General features: G+C 46.9%; 1 protein-coding gene across 1 annotated transcript in view; it reads right to left on the bottom strand.

The window, feature by feature from the left end:
* The window catches only part of KIF26A (kinesin family member 26A), a 184,726-nt gene extending 164,371 nt beyond the window's left edge, over positions 1-20,355 (bottom strand). The window contains exons 1-2 of the mRNA XM_063290394.1: positions 20,221-20,355; positions 8,997-9,263 (exon numbers count right to left, since the gene is read on the bottom strand). Coding sequence (XP_063146464.1) covers positions 8,997-9,263; positions 20,221-20,355 — 402 coding nt within the window. The remainder of the gene's footprint in view (positions 1-8,996; positions 9,264-20,220) is intronic.
* Positions 20,356-21,148: the final 793 nt, after the last annotated feature.

Raw genomic sequence — 21,148 nt, 5'->3', positions numbered from 1 at the left:
GGAGGAGTGGCTTCCTCTGCAGGACCTCCTTTCTCTCCCCCCTTATTCTTGCAAGCGGCCAGATAAGCATTGTTTGGAAAACAATAGATTACTTCCAACCTGATTTTAAAAATTATTATTAAGACAAAAAAGCCTCAAAATGTCTCATACATTTTATAAATGACTTGTAAATAAATGGCTAGACATTTTCACCTCAAAAATCGAAGATAATCTGATTACTGGCTCGTCCATGCCCCAATGTGCACACAGCTCCGGAACAAGGCACTCTTACAAAATGCAATGCACAAAGTTGCCGCTGACTGTGACGCAAGCCTGCCTTTCCCAATCTGATGCCTTCCAAATGTGTTGGGAAGCCCAAAATCCCCAGGCAATATGATTGATGGCCTGACACCTCTGAAGGGCGCTAGGTTAGAGAAGGATAACCTAAGTCAAACTCAGGTGCTGAGGATTTTGATGGCAGATACAACACCTCTAACATACCACAATGATGTCAAAATGACCATATGTGCATCACATCATTGCATAAAAGGTGCAATTTAGAATTTGCATTGCTGCATCTGGTACAAATATATGTTATGTCATTTGCATCATGACATACATGCCATAATTTTTTCCAGCCTTGTGGACATCCATGAATAGCAGAAGGTTATGATAACTGTAGTGATAGGTATGTTCAGATACTCCAGTATATTTCCACACAAATCAGCAAAAAATCTAACTCCCCATTAAAATCTTTTGAATGAGAAGCATATAGAAATTGATTTAGTTAATGAAGAAAGAAAGTAATAGGGACAACAGGTATTTGGCATTACCTGGATCATATTCAATATTAGTGACATTACTTTTGGATGAACACCTGGCTAGGCATGGAAGGAAGGGTTCCTCTTTCAGAGATCTGCCCAGCCGGGTTCTGAGTTTGGCACCAGCCGAGACCTCAGGGCAGGGGAGGAGGGGTGGCTGTTGTCATCTGGAAATCCCTAGAAGCCGTTGGGGGCCCTGCTCTACAAGTGGCTAGATGTGAGACCCTATTTTTCAAGTTGGGTTCCTGAGAGCAGTTGGGAGTGTTGCTACTGTACCAGCCTCCTTGCTGCATAGCAACCTCCCTGCCTGAAATGCTAGAGGCCATCTCAGGATTGGCAGTGGAGTTCCCCAGGCTTATGGTCTTGGGGGACTTCAATCTGCCTTCTCTGGGGCGTGCCTCAGAAGCGGCTCTGGAGTTCATGGCCACCATGGCGGCCATGGGCCTGTCTCAGATTATTTGGAACCCAACTCGAGACAGTGGCCTCACACCAGATTTAGTTTTCTTGTCTGAGCAGTGGCAATGTGATCTGAGGGGAGAGCTACATCTTTCCCCTTTGTCATGGACAGATCACGCCCTGGTGACTTTGAGATTCTCTTATGCCACCTCCCTCCGCAGGGAGGCCAGACCCATTCGATTGGTCTGCCCCCGGGGACTGATGGACCCAGTAGGGTTTCAGAGGGAGCTGGGAGTTATACCCAAGGACCTGCTGCATGGTCCAGCGGAGGCCCTGGCTGCCACCTGGAATAGGGAGATGGCTGGAGCCTTGGACAGGATCGCGCCTGTGCGGCCTCTCTCGACCCATCTAACCCGATACTCCCCATGGTTTACAGAAGAGCTGAGGTTCTGAAGAGGGTTAAGAGACACCTAGGGCACCTCTGGAGGAAGACAAAGATCGAATCCAACCGAACACAAGCTAGAGCCGCGATTAAGGCCTACCTTGTGGCAGTAAGAGCAGCGAAACATCAATATTTCTCCGCTCTTATTGCATCCGCGGAATGCCACCCAGCAGCCCTGTTTAAGATTACCCAATCCCTTCTGGGGAAAGGGGATTCAGGACTCCACCTCCAGGGCCGTGCTGAGGAATTTGCTGGGCATCTGCAGGATAAAATCGCTTGGATCCGTTCAAAGTTGGACTCCGAGTGTGAGACAGAGTCTGAGGAGATATCCAGGGAACGTACTTACCATATTATCCGGGAACAGTGTGATCCTGTGGAACCCGAGGAAGTGGACAGGATCCTTCAGTCTGTAAATGCCACCACTTGCCAATTAGATCCATGTCCTTCCTGGCTGGTGAAAGCAGCCTGGAAAGTGACATGTGGCTGGGTCCAGGCAATGGTGAATTCAACCTTGAGAGAGGTGGTGTACCCAGCAGCCTTCAAGGAAGCGCTGGTGCCCCCTCAAGAAACCATCCCTGGACCCTATCATCCTGGACAATTTTCACCCAGTCTCCTACCTCCCCTTTTTGGGGAAGGTGGTTGAGAAAGTGGTGGCGCTGCAGCTCCAGAGGATCCTGGATGAAACAAATTATCTAGACCCCTTTCAGTCAGGTTTCAGACCCAGTTATGGGACGGAAACGGCTGGTCGGTCACACTTACAGATGATCTGTGGTGGGAGCGGGATGGAGGCAGTGCATCCATTCTTGCTCTTCTTGACCTCTCAGCGACTTTCAATACCATCGACCAAGGTATCCTTCTGGACCGACTCAGGGAGTTGGGGGTGGGCGGCATGGTTTTGCGCTGGTTCGCCTCCTTCCTCCAGGATTGGTCTCAGTCAGTGTTAATAGGGAGCGAGAGATCCACCCCACAGCCCCTACTTTGTGGGGTTCCTCAGGGTTCGGTTCTCTCCCCGCTCCTCTTTAACATTTACATGAAACCACTGGGCGAGATCATCCATCACCATGGGATGAGGTATCATCAATATGCAGATGATACTCAATTATACATCTCCATCCCAGGTGAAGTAAGTGATGCTGTGACCACCCTCTCCGAGTGTCTGGGGGCTGTGGGGGCCTGGATGGGGAACAATAAGCTTCAGCTGAACCCTGGTAAGATGGAGTGGCTGTGGATTAATGGCCCCTCGGCTTCCAGGAATTTGTCATCTTTAGTTCTGAATGGGGTTGCACTGCCCCAGGCAGATCTGGTGCATAACTTGGGGGCCCTCCTGGACTCACAACTCCTGATCAAAGAGCAGGTGGCAGTCATGGCCAGGAGGGCCTGCATGCAACTTCATGTTGTGTGCCAGTTATGCCCCTTCCTGGAACGAGAGGCCCTTCAAACAGTCACTCATGCCCTGGTCATCTCCCATACAGACTACTGTAATGTGCTCTACATGGGGCTACCCTTGAAGAGTATCCGGAAGCTACAGCTGGTCCAGAATGCAGCCACAAGGGTAATTTTAAGTGCCCCAAGGGCGGCACGTATAACACCTTTACTGCGTGAGCCGCACTGGGTTCCAGTTTGCTTCCGGGTCCAATTCAAGGTGTTGGTTATCACCTTTAAAGCCCTACATGGCATGGGGCCATGCTACCTGAGGGACTGTCTCGTCCCCATTACATCGACCCATCCCACCCGGGTATGCAGAGAGGGCATGCTATGGATCCCATCTGCTAAAGAGTTCCATCTGGCGGGGTCACGGAAGCGTGCCTTCTCTGCAATAGCACCTACCCTTTGGAACGTTCTCCCCCTGGAGTTGAGGCAGGTCCCCTAGCTCCTGGACTTCCGTAAAAAATTAAAAACCTGGCTTTGTCAACAAGCCTGGGGTGGGAAAGATAATAGTTCCTCTTGGGCATGGTTAGCTCCATAGAATTGCCCTGTTTTGCTTGCAGACAGAGAGAATACCTTAGCCTTCTGGATTTTATTATATTTTAACGTATTTATACTTTACTGTTATTGATATTATTATATATTATTTATATTATATTATGGTTGTGTTTTTATTGTGAACCGCCCAGAGTCCCTCCTTGTGGGGGAGATGGGTGGTGATAAATTTGATAAATAAATAAATGAATTGGAGAGGACAAGAGAGGTTCAGGGTACCTAGAGAGGGATTGTTTTGCGGATGACTCTCTCCATGTGCACATTTCATAGAGTAGGACTATCCTACAGATGTAGCACTGGGCTAGGACCAGGGGCACAGCTCCCTTCAGCTTTATCATATAAATGCCTTACATCTCAACATGCAGAGCTCCAGACAACCTGTTTACCAAATGGTTAAATACATAACACAAAAATTACAATTTGGTAGACATTTGTTTACATAAACCACTTGCCTTTAAAATATTTGGTCATTTTCCCTACTCTGTTCAACATCTACACGAAACCATTGGGAAAGGTCATCTACCAGTTCTGGATGAAGTATCATCAATATGCAGATAATACAGTATTCAATGATATATCTCCATCTCAGGCCTATCGAGAGATGAGGTGGAAGTCATGACCCAGTATCTAGAGGCTGTGAGGATCTTGATAGGGAAAAGCAGGTTCAGGCTCAACCCAAACAAGGCAGAGTACAGGCAGTCCTTGACTTACGACCATTCATTTAACGACGGTTCAAAGTTACAGCAGCCTCAGAAAAAGGCTTTATGACCTGTACTTGTACTTACAACTGTTGCACCACCCCAGTGTCACGTGATTTCAATTTGGGCACTTGGCAACTGGCTTGCATTTACAATCGGTTGCAGCATCCTGCAGTCACGCAATCAAGATTTGCAAGCTTTTTTGCTGCTTTCCAGCAAAAAAATGGCAAAAAAAGTCCACTGGGGAAGCTGGACTCGCTTAACAACAGCTGTGATTCACTTGGTTGTAAAATTGGGTCCAGTCACATGGTGACTCAACTTATGACCTCAATGACTTACAATGGAAATTCCAGTCCCAACTGTGATAAGTCGAGGACTACCTGTACCTGTTAATTCAGAGGCTGACCGATTCCAGGACTATACCGTCTGTGGCTTTTGACAGGACTGTGTTCCCCCAGAAAGAGCAGCATAACAATCTGGGAGTCCTCCAAGACTCGCAGCTCCTGCACAAAGAGCAGGTGGAGACCATGGCCAGAAGGGCTTTTGCACAGCTTCAGCTAGTACACTAGCTGCAGCTTTATCTGGAACAGGATGTACTGAATGTCACTCACGCCCTTGTCATCTCTCAATTAGATTATAGTAATTCATTCTACACAGGATTGCCCTTGAAGACCACTCGGAAAATTCAGCTAGCCCAGAACAGAGTGTCTTGTGTACTTACCAGTCAGCAACAGTATTAACACTTTACACCCCTGCTGCACTGGTTACCTGTAGGTTCCCAAGTGCACTTTGAGGTGCTATATATAAAACCCTCTATGTCTCAAGGCTTTCCCCAGTAGTTTCTATCCATCCTACCTAGAAAACTAGGGAATGCCTACTTAAGGGTCTCCATCTACCAGAAGGTACAGTGTGAGGGGGCGCAATGTCAGGTGTTCTCTGTAACAACTCCCTCCTCTGGAACAACTTGCCCCCTGAAGCACAGATGGCCCCCACCCCCATGGCCTTCCAGAAGTAGGTGAAGACATGGCTTTTCCAGAGGCCCCTTGGGGATTAACTGTACCCAATGGTGCTATATTCCATAAATTTAATCTTTAACCTTTCATGTTAATTTATTCAAGCAATGAACTGGAACTGCCATTTCAATTAATTCTTAATCTGATTTTGCATTATGTTTTTATCAGGTGAGTTCTGTAAGCCACCTAGAGTTTGGTTAGTTTCAGGCAATAGAAAAAAATTCACAAAAAATAATAAAAGACAGAAGCATCCTGGTTATCTCAAGTATTTTTACCTCCCGCATAAAACTTCTAAAAGTGGGGACAAGTTAATGAGGCTTTGTTAAGTAGCAACTGATATGGTTATCTGGTTGGTCTCCTTAAGAGGCAACGCCTTTTCTGAAATGACAATGGAACTTGGAAGGAGTTAGAAAGACAGATACCTCATTATAGAGGAGTTCCCATCAAACCTCTGTACTTTTAGTAAATATGGAAGAAGCAGGATCATTACAGCTTTATACACGTATTATCTGGTTGTGCCTTCCAGTTGGCTTCATCTTTGACGCTAGTGAGAAAGAGGCTGCATACAAGTGCCTTCAGCGATGACAAGATATGGGAGAATTTAGAAGTAGATAGATGGTACCACTTCAGAATGCAATACAGAACCTCCTCTGGAATGCTTCCCTGATTATTTTCCAAGAGGTCATCAAAAACAGTTATCTTGTTATTTTAATTTGAAGTAAAACAATTCAATGGACCATCCCATTCTACTACTAGTCTAGAACTGATGGGAACATTAGCCCTACGACATGTAAAGCATTGTAGCATCTTCCAATACAATTGAGCAATATTCAAAAGAATACTGGTGTGGGCACCTGAACAAGCCACAATGACATCATATGACATCATTTGCCTGTACCTTACAGTTACCATGAATACTGGTGATATCCAGATGTTATCTCAGCTCCCAAAGCCACAAGATTGGTGTTCAAGGATGAAGAGAACTGTACCTAAAAAACTGGATAACCTCAGCTTCTCCATCCTTGTAGTCCTCTGGATGGATTGTCAATGAGACTACTTTTTCATACTTGCATGTCTGGAGGAAGTAATACTGGCAAGTAAAACAAATATCCGTCTCCTCCACCTGACCTCCACTTTTTCGCAACCCCATCAGCAGCACTGGAATGACTCCTGCAGAAGTAGCTTCCATGCTGTGCCATGTTTATCCAAGGCATTTACATTCTGCCCTTTTCCCAAGGACAACTCCACAATTCTGTGAGGCCAACTATGTTGGGACCTATGACTGGTCTAAATCTAACTTCACTTGGCAATCTGAACCAGCATCTCTGCTATCCTTTCATTCTTTTACTAGCAATCACTGGAAAGAGAAATATGTGCATAGATACACAAACAAACACCCACACAATCCGCTATTAGATGCCTCATTCAGTTTAGGCTTCCATTAGCTAGGTCCTGAGTTCAAATATCAGCTCAGCCCCTAATTAAATATATTGTCTACATCTGAAAAACATTAATCAAGTTTCTCAACATATTTTAGTGCAGTCAAAAGCCAGACAATGAGGGATTTGGCAAATTTAACAAGTCTGGTTTTCAAGAGCTAAGTCATAAATGGCAAGTTTAACCCAGGCCTCAACAGTACCTCGCAAAGCTCCCCTCTCTAGTCACTTCTTTATGGCCGAGTTCACAAAATAGAGTAGAATAGGCTAAAATAGTAGTTTGTGGTTCAGCCATTATCTCCACATTTTGTGCAAACCAGATTATCCCATTAAATCGTAATATGATATTCTTGGATACAGCAAGGTATGAGAATGCAGAAATTCTATCACATTAATCTAGGTTTAGGGTTAAGTGTGTTGTTCAGTCCAGCCAAAAATTAAATTCTGAAGTTAGTAATTCCTAGGGTCAAACTAAGCACTAAATCTGGGGAGTAAGAGCATAGGGCAAAATCTGCCCACCATCTATAACAGATCCCCAGCCAGAGACCCTAGTTAAAGATAAGTACTGTGAGTACAGCCCACTAAGCCAAGCATCAATTCCTTGAGGTTTTTAACAGTAGCCTGTTGTTCCTTAGGTCTAAGTTGCAGGCCCACCAGAAATCTCTTGATTCACTTAGAGAAAAAAAATGAATTATTTTGCAAAAATCTTTGGTTCTCAAAGGTGAAATTGAAATCATCTTCATCTGGGATTAAGTTGCAGTTGTATGTGGATACTTAACATAGTAGGTTAGGTGCTGGGCTAGAAACCAGGAGTCTGTGAGTTCTAGTCCTTCCTCAGGCATGGAATCTGGCTAAGTGACTTTGAGCCAGTCACTCTCTCAGCCCAACCTACCTCATAGGGTTGTTGTGGGGAAAACAGGAGGAGGGAGTTTTTTGTACACTGCCTTAAGTTGTACACATAACAGCAAGATAAAAATCAAGTAAGTAAAGGCTCAGTGAATAGCTACAAAAGTGTACATCAGAGGTAAAACAGATATGCAAACTTCCTTTCCAAATACTTATGAAATGATCAATATTTTTCTAGTCAAGAGAAGTAAGTTACTTTCTAAGGATTAGCTTCCAAAGGGAGGAGATGGACGGGGACAAATTGGATAAATAAATAAAGCCACAAGATGCAGACAAACGCATCAATTGCAGCGCATGACTGACATACCTACAGTTGGACCATGCCCCTCCAGAGCCTGGGAGAACCGATTCCATTGTTAGATTCCTAGCAATGCACAACTAACACTGCATCAAGGACAAGGGTATATTCATGGCTATTCCTACCATGACTGCATGATGCAGTCAGTTCCCCTGCAGCATCAGAAGTGTAAAAAGGAACAATGGCAATATTCAGAGTTACGCACAGCAAAAGCACAGAGCTGTGCTGACAATGTTCTGAAGATGCTGAGTGCTATAAAATGATTAGCAGAGAGAAAAAGCAGTTTCTAGACGTCTACACAACTTTGGGACTAAATCATATGAGAATCATGAAGGCCCATGCAAAGATATAATAAGCGACATGGGTGGTTACTGCTTAGGGCCAGGAGGTGAGATAACACTGTGCACTGGACACAAATGTGCTTAGGGGTTTACGAATACTAAGGCAGAAAACCGGAGCACAGTGTTCTCAAATTCAGCACTGTGTTCATTAACTCCTATGCACTGAGAATGGAAATCCCAAAGTGAGCAACAGAATGCACATTTCCTTCAAATGTGCACAGTTGCACATTTTTCAGCTAGCAAACTACGACGCATTGTGCAATCACCTATTGTAAGGTCTGGCTTCCCCGTGCAATCAGCAGCGCAGTGCCCCGAGCGCAACGTGGAGAGGAGCCACGCAGTCCACCGCAGGAACGCGTGCAGCGATGGAGCAGTTTCCAAGGCTACAGATCGTAGCATTTTACTGGGGACAAGAGGGGTCTACCTTGTAGCCCGACCGCGGTCTCCACCGCGGCGCAACGTTAAGGGACAGAAGACTAGGTGAGCATAGGTACATCGGTGACATAACGCCACACACAGTTCCAAGGATATATTCCCCCCTCCCTGCAGCGCCCTGGGTCCAAACCGTGCAAAAAGTCGGAGGACGCGCGCTCGCGCTGTGCTTTGAATCTAAAAGCGCCGCGACAACCCTCCTCGTCGCTCCGGGGCCCTCCGTCACCCGCGGCCCAGGCCAGAAGCAGACCTACCGGCGGGGCCAGGGCGTTGTAGCCCGAGGCGAGCTTCACTGCTTGCCTCTTGAATTCGGCCAGCTTGGCTTGGCAGCTTCGGCACCATTCCCCTTTCGCGGCTCCCTCGAAGTGCCCCAGCTCGCCCGCCGAGGCGGCTCCGGCTCCCTCCGGAGCGGGACGACTGCCGCATCGGTCTTCAGGGACCGCTGCCTGAAGGGGCCTCTTCCGCTGAGGAAACTCCAGGGAGATCGGCGTTATTTCGCGCCGAGAGCCGCCTTCGGTTACCTGGAAGAGACAAGCGGAGGAGCAAAGATTAGGCGCTTTTGGGCAATCGGGGGAAGGCAAGAGGGAAAACTTCCCCCACCGCGCAGCGCCGAGTGCATCGAGGTGAAGAACGCCTTCCTTACCAGCGGCCCCTCCCGGAGCTCCAGCCCCTTCCCACTCACCCCCAGCACCGGCGGCATGTCAAGTCCCGGCCCTTCTCCAGAAACGGACGGCGGTCTCCCGGACTCCGGGCAGGCAGATCCGGAGCTGGCAGCAACTATAATAGCGCCGGCACGGAGAAGCCCCCCGGCTCCGATTTATCCAGCAAGCCCATCGTGAACCGGGAAGTCCACGGGATGCAGGAAGCTTCTGGGTAAGCGCCACTGCTGCGTCCGCCCAGAGAAAAGTCGGGGCGAAGCTCGGTCCGTTGCGGCTCCGGCCGCTACATGATGCTGCCTCCCTCCCACGTTGCAGAGCAGGAAAAGTTTAGGTTGCAAAGTTAAAAAGAGAGGAGTCCCGGGCAGAGCCGACGGGGAGGAGACGGCGGGAGGGGAGGAGAAACTTGCTCGCCGTTCTCCGCCCCTCCCAGCGCGGAAAGGAGGCTGAGCGGGAGCACGTGGAAATGCGGGGGGGGGGGGGCGCCGGCAGCTGCCGTGTTTCCCTGAGGGATTCTAAACGCGCGCGGGTCTGGGCTGAGGTTCGTGCAGGGCTGGCTGTTCAGGTTGCGTTTTTGGCCTAGTTCTCCTTTTAAAATCCGAATGGAAAAAAGGAGAAGGGGAGAGAATGTATAGGGATGTTATGACTTAGGCTGCTTTTTCAAAAATTATGGGGATCTTTGCATTTATGTAAATTTATCACACGATGACACTCGGTCCCACTGACCATAGTGGGATTTACAGCTTTGTCTCCGATTTAAAACAAATCACCCTCTTCCTCCCAAATCTGAGCCAGCCTTCCTGATTTGCGAGTAATTAGCTTTCAAGTAATTACCCTAACAATATTACTTACCAAATGATTTGTTGGCCTTCTCATCACCTGAACCACTTCTTAATCCAATTTACTGGAGTGTATATGGGCTGTGAAGCACCACCTTTGAATGCCCACAGAAAAACTAAAGGGAGGCTGGAAAATATTGCTGTCTGCAGGGCTCAGAAAAAGACACAGCGTAGGTGAACCTTAAATAGAGGTTTGAGCCTGCAAGCCAAACCTGCCTCCAAATGCCAAGCCCAAAGTAAGACAAGGGAGGAGTCTTTATGGTAGCAGTAGGGCTCTTGAGGGAGTGTGCCACGGGGTTCCCTCTCCATTACAACTACTTTGCCAAAGGGACCTCCAGTAAAGATTGCTCGCTGCTCCAAAGCAACTTTCCCAACCTGCTGTCCTTCAGATACTTTGGAGTTTGAAGTAATCTTGCTGGAAGCTAATAGAAATTGAATGAAACTAGGTTGGAACAACTGCTGTAGAAAAATAAAAGGCTCACGTCTCGTTCCTCCTAGTAATGCGTTGATCCCTGGTTACCAAAACAGACTGGGTGAGACATTCATCTGTCACGGTGTGAGCTGGATATGGCGTACCTCCAGTTCTAGATCTAACCTAGCCCATGAGGCCTCGCAGTACAGCTTCCAAAAGACTCAAGTGATGCCCCATCACTCTTCACAGCCCTGTCTTCAATCACTCCGTGGCTGCGGAGAAGGAGCTTTAAAAATATTGGGGACCTTTGCATTAGGTAATGGAGCAGCATGGAGAAAAGAACAGTCCCAGGTAAGTGTACAGAGAACCACACAGCTACCTGGACGCTAAAGGCTCATAATCACCCTTGATCCTAAGATATGGGCCCCCTCTGTCACCAATTACTTCAGATTCATCTATGCCAGTGTTTCTCAACCTTGGCAACTTTAAGATGTGTGGACTTCAACTCCCAGAATTCCCCAGCCAGCATGGCTGGCTAGGGAATTCTGGGAGTTGAAGTCCACACATCTTAAAGTTGCCAAGGTTGAGAAACACTGATCTATGCTATCATTTTTCTAAGTCATTCAGCCTCAGAAACAACATCCAGTCGTTGACCGTTCCCCAACCTGGATATAAAGTGGCATTTCTTATATTACCTAAAAACTAAAGGGAATTTTCAGTGAACAAAAAAGCTTTATTGCAATTTCATCAGTTTATTAGCCACATCAATTGCCAAAGCAAATTTAGGCAGTATACAACAATAAAAGAATTATTTAAAATAAGCTAACATAGCCAGCAATAAGCAAGTTAAAAACTATCCATATTGGCAACAGCAATACAATCAACGTACAGTAGCAAGTTAAACTCATTGGGTCCTAAAGCCTGTTGAAAAAACCAGGTCTTCAGAGTTTTCTTAAAGGAAAACAGAGTTGGGGCCATAAAGGCTTTCTGTAGGAATGCTATTCCAAATAGCCTTGAGAGTATGGCCATCCCAGCCACCAAGATGGCATTGCTTCACTGATGGGACCTGGGTGTGCCAATCCTGCCAGAACTTACCAGATGGGCAAAAACAATTGGAGAGAGGGGGTCCAGCAGATATCCAGGCGATAAGCCATGAAGGGCTTTGGGTTACTGTTTAGTTTTGAAAATTGTGCAAGATTCAGAGGTTTCTTTCCTTCAACACCAGCATTCAGAGTCAGCTAATGAAATTAATTGGCAGTAGATGTAAAAGACAAGAAAAAGTACTTCTTTCACACTTAGTTCCTATATGGAATTTGCTGCCAGAAAATGTGGTGATAACTACCAACTTAGTTGATTTCAAGGGGGATTTAAAAGTGGGATTAGACAAATTCATAGAAGCAAGGCCTATCAACACCTATTATCCCAGGGACAGCTAAAAAGAATGTCCACATTCCGAAGCTGAATAGTTTTAAATGCTCACAGGCTGGTGGGAAAATACTGATATTGCTTTTGTGTCCTTTCAGGGGCTGCTTAAAATTACCTGGCTGATCACTCTTAGTAATAGGATATTGGATTAAGTAGAGTCTTGCTCAAATGATGCAGGATTTAAATCCTTTGTTTACAAAGCCATGCTAGTGACACACAGTTATATACTCTTTTATTCCAGTTTAATTCATCCAGAATAACAACCATATCCTGGTTGCTATATACTAGTCTGGATTTACAGGTCCCTTTACCAAACTCTACCTAGTCTGACTAGCAGCAACCTATAACATCTTCTTATTCACACAGTAGTGTTATGTGAGAACCCATTTGGTGTAGTGGTTAGAGGCACTGGGCTAGTAACTGGGAGACCATTCTAGTCCCACCTTAGGCACAAAGCCAGTTGAGTGACTTTGGACCAGTCAGTTTCTCTCAGCAAACCACTTCTGAAAATCTTGCCAAGAAACCTGCATGGACTTTTCCAGACATTCACCAGGAGTCAAGAGTGACTCAAAGGCATACACTTAAATGTTGTATACTCCCCACCATACACTGGCATTTAAGGTGAGCAGGTAACATATATGAATGGGAGGTGAGCATGTTAAACCCTTAGGCTCCCTTATCAGAGAGCAGTAACTGGTTTCAGCTGCCACCTTGTGCATATTCTCTATCTACAGCACCTGATCCTACCTTAACCCCACCCAGCCCCAAGCAACCTACTAGAACAAACGCCCCATTCTTGCAGGCTCAAGCTAGGCAGCAAAATAGGAATATCCCATGAGTCCTTTTAGGCTAATGGGCTATGCTGAGTTTTGGGGGGGGAATCAGAAATGCTTTCAATAGCCTAAAGGAAATTGCTTTTCTGTTGCACCATTTTGCAGACTCAGTGCAGTATATTAATAAGTAACTCTGGAAAGAATATTAAAAAACCAGTATGTTCCTAAAAAATGGTATCCTGGTCTAATGGAGGCACTTTAAATCAAAGCTAACTATTAAAATGCCTGGAAAAGAAGAGAGTATTGGCCTCTCCTCTTCTTAGCCCCTTTAGGCATTATAGGCACTGCATCAAGCTCCTTTAAGAGAACATCCCAAATGGAGGGGTTCAGATGAAGTCTTCTTCTTTATAGCCACTTCCTGACCTCACAGACAGTGACCTATGGGAAGAGGTATTGTTTGAGACAGTCTGGCCCCAAGTCTGCACCAGCACTCTTGAAATGTGCTTAGAAACAGACTGGCAGCCAACGCAGCTTCCAAACTGCGATCATAGTCAATAACATTTATTAGAACCTCCCTTCCCCACAACCTTACCCTTCCTTGCCAGTCTAGAATCCATTAGAGGCAGCAGAGTTGGTTACAAACAAGCAGGTTAAGCAGCAACAAGTCACTCTGAAGTTTGTTAAAGGGGAGTAAACCTACTCTTCCTCCTACCCTAAGTCTGCAGTCTTATGCAGGCATTAAGGCCTGGGCAAGCAGATGAGAATCTGAAGTAAACACACAGAGGATTGGATTGTATGGCCAATTGCAGACCTTTCACTTTTATAAGATGGGGGATGGGATATACGTGTACATCAACTCTTTAAAGTGCTGGTCTTAACCATTAAAGCTCTGACTTGTTTGTGGCCTGGGGCTAGTCATCTAAAGCAGAGCCGTCAAGCTTGCAGGATCAGCTCTGATTTTACCATGAATCTGAGGACCAGTGGGAGCTCAGTTGTAACAGTGGATTAGGCTTTGAAGGGAAAAGGTTTTTAGTCACTACTATTCTTTTAGATAACTGGAGTCAGCTGCTCTTGTTTTTTATTGTAAATGGCCAAAAGGTCTTCTTCTATGTTTTAATCTACCTTCTGTTGATCCTAAATGTCCTCACTCATACGATAGTACTTACCTTAAGATTTGTGCTGGAGGCACTATTCATGTATCTCCTGGTAAAAATCTAACAGTATTTTCTTAATGGTGCCCCCTTAGTTTTAGAGCTTTCTTCTTCATGGATCCCACATGAACTCTTGAGTTTAGCTTTTTAAATGGGACTCAGAAGTTATTTATTTAATGCTGCTTTCTTCTGAGAAATGTGTAACTGAAGTATTTTTCAATATGTGTCTATAGTCTATGTACTCTTAGTTGTGTTGCAATCTGAGGCCATGCCAAATGGCTCTGGAAAGAAATTATTCAAAGTGCATAATATGAATAAGAAGATTCGTCTTTGGAAACTCACATATCCTCCAGGTGTTCTTCTCCTCAGAGTGCTAGGATTCCTTGCAACTCCCTCTTAAGTTTACCCAGGATATCAAATTGGATTTCTGCCTTGTAATCATGATCTTAACTCCAGATATAGCTCTGTAATTACTCAGTGACAGAAACACAGTAATAGAAAGGTGCCCTTATTAACATTGCTACTTTTAGTGAAAGGCATCTGAGATCACACCTATACTGCATAGATTGGTCCTTTTTCCATGTACAGTAGTTATGTAAATGAATGGGAGTAATTGCTCAATAATAAATGCACTCTTCGCAAACTGTGGAAAGTACTTTCCTTTATTAGTACAGCATTTTGCAGAATCTGAACTCCAAGATTTGAATCAGAAATCATGGCCACGCCCTTGGCTTGAGCTGAACTTTGTTGCTTTTTTCCACCACATTTGAATGCATAAGATGTGATCAGGAGCACAGGGCTAAAGGGCTAAGGGCCTAAGTCACACAGTGAGCTCCATGGGTTCCTTGCCCATTCAGGAACAGGCAGCAGCTAGGGATGAACCTTCTGTGCATTTTCAGTAATGTTGCAGATTCCCAGATTGTAGTTAAAATAGCAGATATTAAAAAGTGAAATACACCATCTTTCAAATTAGATTTTTTAAATAACCAGAAATTAGTACAGAAAGACCCTAAGGTCCATTCAGTTTGGGTGCTCGGTACCAATTCCCAAGATCATGCGGTTCCGGTAAATAGAAGAGAATATATGCTCAGAGTTGGACTATGGAGTCCTTGGTGCTCCCTGAGCTTGGTGGTTTGCTTGTAGACGTTTCATTACCCAACTAGGTAACGTCATCAGTGCTGATGATGATGGAGCACTGATGATGTTACCTAGTCCGGTAATGAAACATCTGCAAGCAAACCACCAAGCTCAGGGAGCACCAAGGACTCCACAGTTCTGGTAAAATTACAAGCAGTACCATAGGCTTGAAGTCCACTTGCTCTCTGTTACACCAGACTGGCTTTTTAAAGCATTTTTTTCTTTTCCATTTTTTAAAATTTACCCTTTCCTTGGCTGCCATTAGAATACAACAATGACTTCCAAAGACCTCTGGGATTCCTCAGTGAGAAGACAGAAAGAATGATCAAGCCTGTCAGAATGGCTTCTTCATTTATTAGTGCAGCTTATATAACTGGCACATCTTTCCAGGTTTGGGTTACAAAACTCTAGGCAATGACTAGATGACAGCCCCTAACCCAGGATTTTTGTAGCCTATATCTGGTAGCCTTATTCAAGGTCTCAAAGAGAGGTCTTTCCCATTATTTGCTACCTAAGTCCTTTGATTGGAGATGATGGAGATTAAAATTGATGACTTCTTAATGTAGAACAGAGATCTGAAAGGCTTAAGATACCCATTTTACTCTTGAACCCCACAAATTCTTGGGAAGCTTTGTGGGCCCCACACACTGTTAGTGAGCCATGTATGGTTGCTTTCTCCACTCCTGATGTAAAGCATAAGCTGAACGACTAAGCTGCAGTTCCTCCCATTACAGGCAAGATGGGCATATAGCGTCCAATATCCTGCATATTGTCACTTCCCACAAGGAAGGCTGAAACCCAGCAAGAATGGCCTGTGTGCTGGATGTATGTCTCCTTTAAGCCCTCTGCATCATGCAACAGTTTGGTGGTGCCTTTCTGGTGCTTGTGCAACACTGAAGGGGCCCTCAGAACTTAAAGTAAATTCCAGGACATTCTGTTTAAACAGAGGTCCATTCTGAAAATACGAAGAATCAGTTTCAGATTAAAAGGCATGTTCTCTCTTAAGTCTTCTTACATGCTAGAGCTGCCCTCCGTGGATTTCAAGCAAAGACTTATTTAAGCTGCAGGCCAGTCACCAAGCACAAGGCTCAGTCCTTTCAAGGGAGGGGTCCCTTGAAATAAGAGATGGCACAGGCATCTTTCACTGTTGTTGTTTTTCTTTGCATCTCCATTGTCACACTGACTCTGTGAGAGCTGCCTCCTTCTCTCATCCCCTTAGAGATGAATTGATGGAGATGATTTCTACAGAGGAACCCTGACCCGGCAGCTGGAGAAATTAGCATAAGGAACTAATTGCCTAGTCAGCTGCTATTTACTATGGAATACAATTACTGTGTTGTTTTAAATCCATCCTTGGGAGGAAAAAAAACTGCTCGCTTTTCTATGTAAAGCATCAAGCCTCCAGCAATGTGCTGAGCCAAGCTCTGTGATGTTTCCACACAAAGGTTCTTTGCATAGCACGTGTCTACAGCCTTGTGGCTTTCTTGGGCTATTTCAGAGATGCCTGACCTGAGGCACCAGAGCTCCATGCAGCCCCCAAGAACCTTGGGTGTAGCTCAATATGATTGAAGGAATTGTTAAATACAAGCCTGGAGAGTAACCCTACTTTTAAGTTTAATTAATTGTCTTTATAAATGGAATAACATTATATTTAGTTTTTATCCAAACATTCACTATTTTCAGGGAAAGCAGAACTAACATGCAGTTGGAAGGCTAAGTTGGGCTGCTGGTCTGGAAAAAGTTGTGTACACATGAAGTCCTTCTTCCCCTCTACTCTGGTGAGACTACCCCAGGATGACTGGATACAATTCTGAACACCATATTTCCAGAAGGACATGGACAGGTCAGAATAGGGGCAGAGGTGGGCAATAAAGATGATACAGGGACTTGAGGACATGCCCTAGGAGGACAAACAGCAGGAACATGGAATGTTCAGTCTAGAGAAAAGAAAACGGGGGGAGGGGGGGACATGATGTCAGTGTTTCTCAACCTTGGCACCTTTAAGAAGTGTGGACTTCAACTCCCAGAATTCCCCAACCAGCATGCTGGCTAGGGAATTCTGAGAGTTGAAGTCCACACTTCTTAAAGGTGCCAAGGTTGAGAAACACTGGTTTAGGTAGATCAAAAGATGCCATAGAGAGAATGGGGAGGAGCTATTTACTATTATCACAGAACTAGGAACAGAAATAATGGATAAGCAATGGAGCTCCATAGATTTCATTTAAATATAAGGAAAAACTTCCAAACAATTTTGAATAGGTAATATCTGTACAACAGTGGAAGAGTCTACCTACAGAAGTTGTAGGTTCTCCTTTTTTTTTTTTTTAAGTGTTTAAGAAAAGGATAGACAGGCACCTCTTGAGATGGTTTAATTGGTTTTCCTGCAAAGGATTGGTCTCAATCAGTGTTTCTCAACCTTGGCAGCTTGAAAATGTGTGGACTTCAATTCCCAGAATTCCCCAGCCAGCCATGCTGTACTACGTGATCCTTGTGGTCCCCTCCAACTCTGCAATTCTTGATATGGTTTCATATATCATATATGATACTTTAAAGAGCATCTATCTGGTGAACAGGCCACTTGTTTTCATCCAAGTCACGTTTCACAACCTTATCTTTGCAGCCTGATGACCAGGAATTTGAACATTATATCTCCACATAGTTGGCCACTGGTGATTCTGTTCACACGTACATATTTAATTTCCACTTACTTTCAGTGAAAACTTTGGGGCTGAAAGTGATACAAAGCAATTGGAAAGTTTCTGTGATGTGTGTCCTGCAGCGTCAGTCACCAGTTGATGCACAAGTCATAAACTGGTGGACGCCAAAATAAAACACCCTACCCTGTTTTTAACCATTTTTAACCATTCCTTCTTTTGATTCATCGCAAGAACGGGGGCTGCCTGAAGCCGCTTTCCTTGGTCCGGGGCGAAGCGGGAGAGGGAGGCGTATAATCCGTTAAAGGGACGTAACCGCCGAGCTAAGGTAAAAGGCGTATTAGAGAAGCCAGTCAGCCTAAGGCCGGCGACTCTCCGGTCCCTGTAACTACTGCGCCATCTGCCGGTCGCTTGCCGCTCTGCACACGGTAGTCAAAAGAGAATTAAGCCATCTGCGCTGGCAAAGGAGCGCGCGAAATCCACGTTCTCCGAGCAGTTTTAATTCCCACGCTCCTCCTGCCGAGCAACCTCGCCCTGAATACCGAGGATGGCCACGCCTTCCTCTCTTCTTGCCCCGCAATCATAAATGTGTAACCAGAAACTTTACATGTAGTCCATAAACTAGAATATGTACGTACTCGGTAACAGCTCGGCTCTTTTTGTACGCCTACTCTGGATCTTCTCTGTCTTTATTGTTCTCAGGCATACAGGCCGGTAACTGACACTCACCGAGCCTAGTCCGGCAGCCGCCGCCGCCCAGCCCAACGCTAAGCCTGTCTCATCAATTTCCCCCAATCATCGCTTCCTGGCACCCTTGTCCGCACTTCGGTGAGGAGCTTTCCCTCCCAAGTGCAAATGGCGAGTTGTAAATGAATGGAGGTGGCAGCTCCCGGGTTGACACCTAAATTTAATCCGTCAAGGTGGAAGGAGGAGCGGTGGAGACGCCCGAGGCTGCCATGAGGGTTGGCCCCCGCCTTCGCTCTCAGCCGCGGGGCTAGCGCGAGTGGCCCATCCGCTCCCTCCCGCCTCCCTTTTCCAAGGTTTCGGGTGTTTTCAAGCGCGACCGCAGCTTGCTTTCGCTCCACTTCCTCCGGTGCGCCACGGCCGCTCGCCCGCGCGCAACCCCCAGGCGGGTCCCCGTAGGCGAAGTGAGGAACTCCGAAGGGAATGCGCCGTTCGTGCCTCTTCGCCCCCTCCCCGTCCCTCTTTCTTCCCTGCCGCCAACCGCCAGCTTTCCAGCCTCATCTCATCAGCCCACCCCTGAACAAGCGACCGTCTCCCCACCCCGCTGCGCGACACCGCCGCTTTAGCCAAACGTGGCGCTTCGTATCCAATTTGCGAGCACAGCAGGCGAGGTTCGCAAGAAGCGCCAAGCCACGCTGTTGACCTGAGGGAAGGGGTACGGAGACGAAGGAGGGGGGAAATCTGAAGGCACTGCTCAGGACAGTCTCTCCTTTCGAAAGCCTGAACTCGGGGTCAAAAGTCTTCAAGACGCAGCAGTCTTGGAGCATGTACAGAGTACCTTTCTTTCTCTCATCAGAACCCGTGTTAACTGCTAGGCTAATTAAACCTCTAGGAATAAAAGTGTGTTTTGAACCCCAGCATTTCAGAAAATAATAAGGGAGGGGACGAGATCTTTCATCTGCCGCTCTATAAATTACTTCGTGCAAAGCAGTGGCAAACGCGTGACTTTATATTGCTCCAAGGACCAGAGATGCGGACGCACCGCTCTCCGAGTGCTAAATGAAACTTTCCTTAGGGAACAGAGGGAGCAGAGAAAGAAATGACGGAGGAGCCCGGGAGGCGACCCATTGTAGCATCCCGCGTCGTGCGCAGCTGGGGGGAGATTTCATTAGCATTGCTTTCGCTCCCTCGTCCCCTCCCTTCCCTTCCCGCATCGCAATTAACCTGGGAAGTGGACAGGGAAGGCGCGCCTCGCACTCGCGCATAACAATAACGTGCCTGACTCCCGAGCCTTCCCCGCTTCTCCAGCTCGGCAGATCTTCGCTAAACTTGCTTAGATATTTCATGTGTGTGAAGCCTCCTTGGACTCCAAGAAATGGGGTGAGGAGAATGAGAATTGGGAAGGGAGCGGTGCTAGGGAAAGACGTAGAGTCGCGCTTTGTTTTCCAGTAGCGCTGCTGGGCGCAGTTCAGGAGCTTTGGAAAAAGAAGGGAAAGTCCAACTCATGGCGCTATCCGCGGTGCTGAAAGCGTGTTGCGGTCGCCTAAGGAACCTTCGCCGGCTCGGATCAAAAGTCCAGCGCGGCGCTTCAACTTTTTCTTCCTAACTCTCCTCCCTTCGTTTATTTCCTGCCATGGCTTTAAGTTTTTGCTCCATGTGTGGGCCGTCTAAACGGGGGAAGTCCGAAGCAGCGTGGCTGCCATTCCCTCCCGCCTGTTGGAAGCTCCCCAGCCACACCTTCTCTTACCTTGCTTTTCCTCCTGAGAAGGTGGCTGGTAAACCCGAAGATGATCTCGGAATCCAAGCAGAGCGCTCCGATCTCCAACAAACTGGGGGGTTTCCTTGTAGCGCTGGAAGGCTCCGTTGCTTTTTGAAAAGCCATAGTTTTATGCGTGGGGGAAGAGAACAAGTGGAGGGAGATAACTGACCTCCTCGGCTTCCTGAGCAATAACCAAAGGGTAGCGGGGGAGGGTCACTCCCTGGTGGTCTTTCTACCGAGATGCCCTCTGCTGTGTATAAGGATCCCGAGCCAATCCACCGATCTCTCTCTGCCTTGGATGAAAACCTCCTGTGGGAAGGGTAGGCGCAGCAGCAACAGCTCCTCTCACCGTCCCGTCCAGACTCTCGCCTCTCCCAGGTCGAATCCACCAGACAAGGAAAAGCCCCCTCTGCCATCAGCTAGCCGGGGCTGAGAAAGTGCGCTCCAAAGGCGCAGGGTGGGAGCAAATCGCCCCGTTGCCTCCCTTGTTTTGCTCAACTCCGGCAGGTTGGGACCGGTGGTGGTAACTCAGAAGCTTGGTCGAGACTGGCAGGCTGAAGGTGGGCTCCGAGTGGAAGAGCTCGAGGAACAAAGAACGCACTTTCCAAATCTGGGGAGAGCGCAGAACCGGGGAACGAGTGGTTGCCTTAGGTGAGCTCTCGCTCTCCAGAGCAAGCGCGCCGCCCATCCATCCAGGCTGGCTGGCTTTGGCCGCCACCGCTGGCCCTCCTTCTTTCCCTCAGAGTCGCTGTCCAGCAGCTGATCAGCCTCGCTGAGCGCACCCTGGAGGCTGGCGCAGGGAGGAGGCAGGAGCAGCAGCAGCAACAGCAGCAACAGCCGCCCAAGCCATGCTTCCTCGGAGCCACGGAGCAGCAAAGTTGCTTGCCTGGCTGGCCAGGCGTGGGCATTGGCTGGC

Source organism: Candoia aspera, chromosome 1 (assembly GCF_035149785.1).
Source record: "Candoia aspera isolate rCanAsp1 chromosome 1, rCanAsp1.hap2, whole genome shotgun sequence".
Lineage (NCBI taxonomy): Eukaryota > Metazoa > Chordata > Lepidosauria > Squamata > Boidae > Candoia > Candoia aspera.
This window is presented reverse-complemented; position numbering and strand designations above follow the sequence as displayed.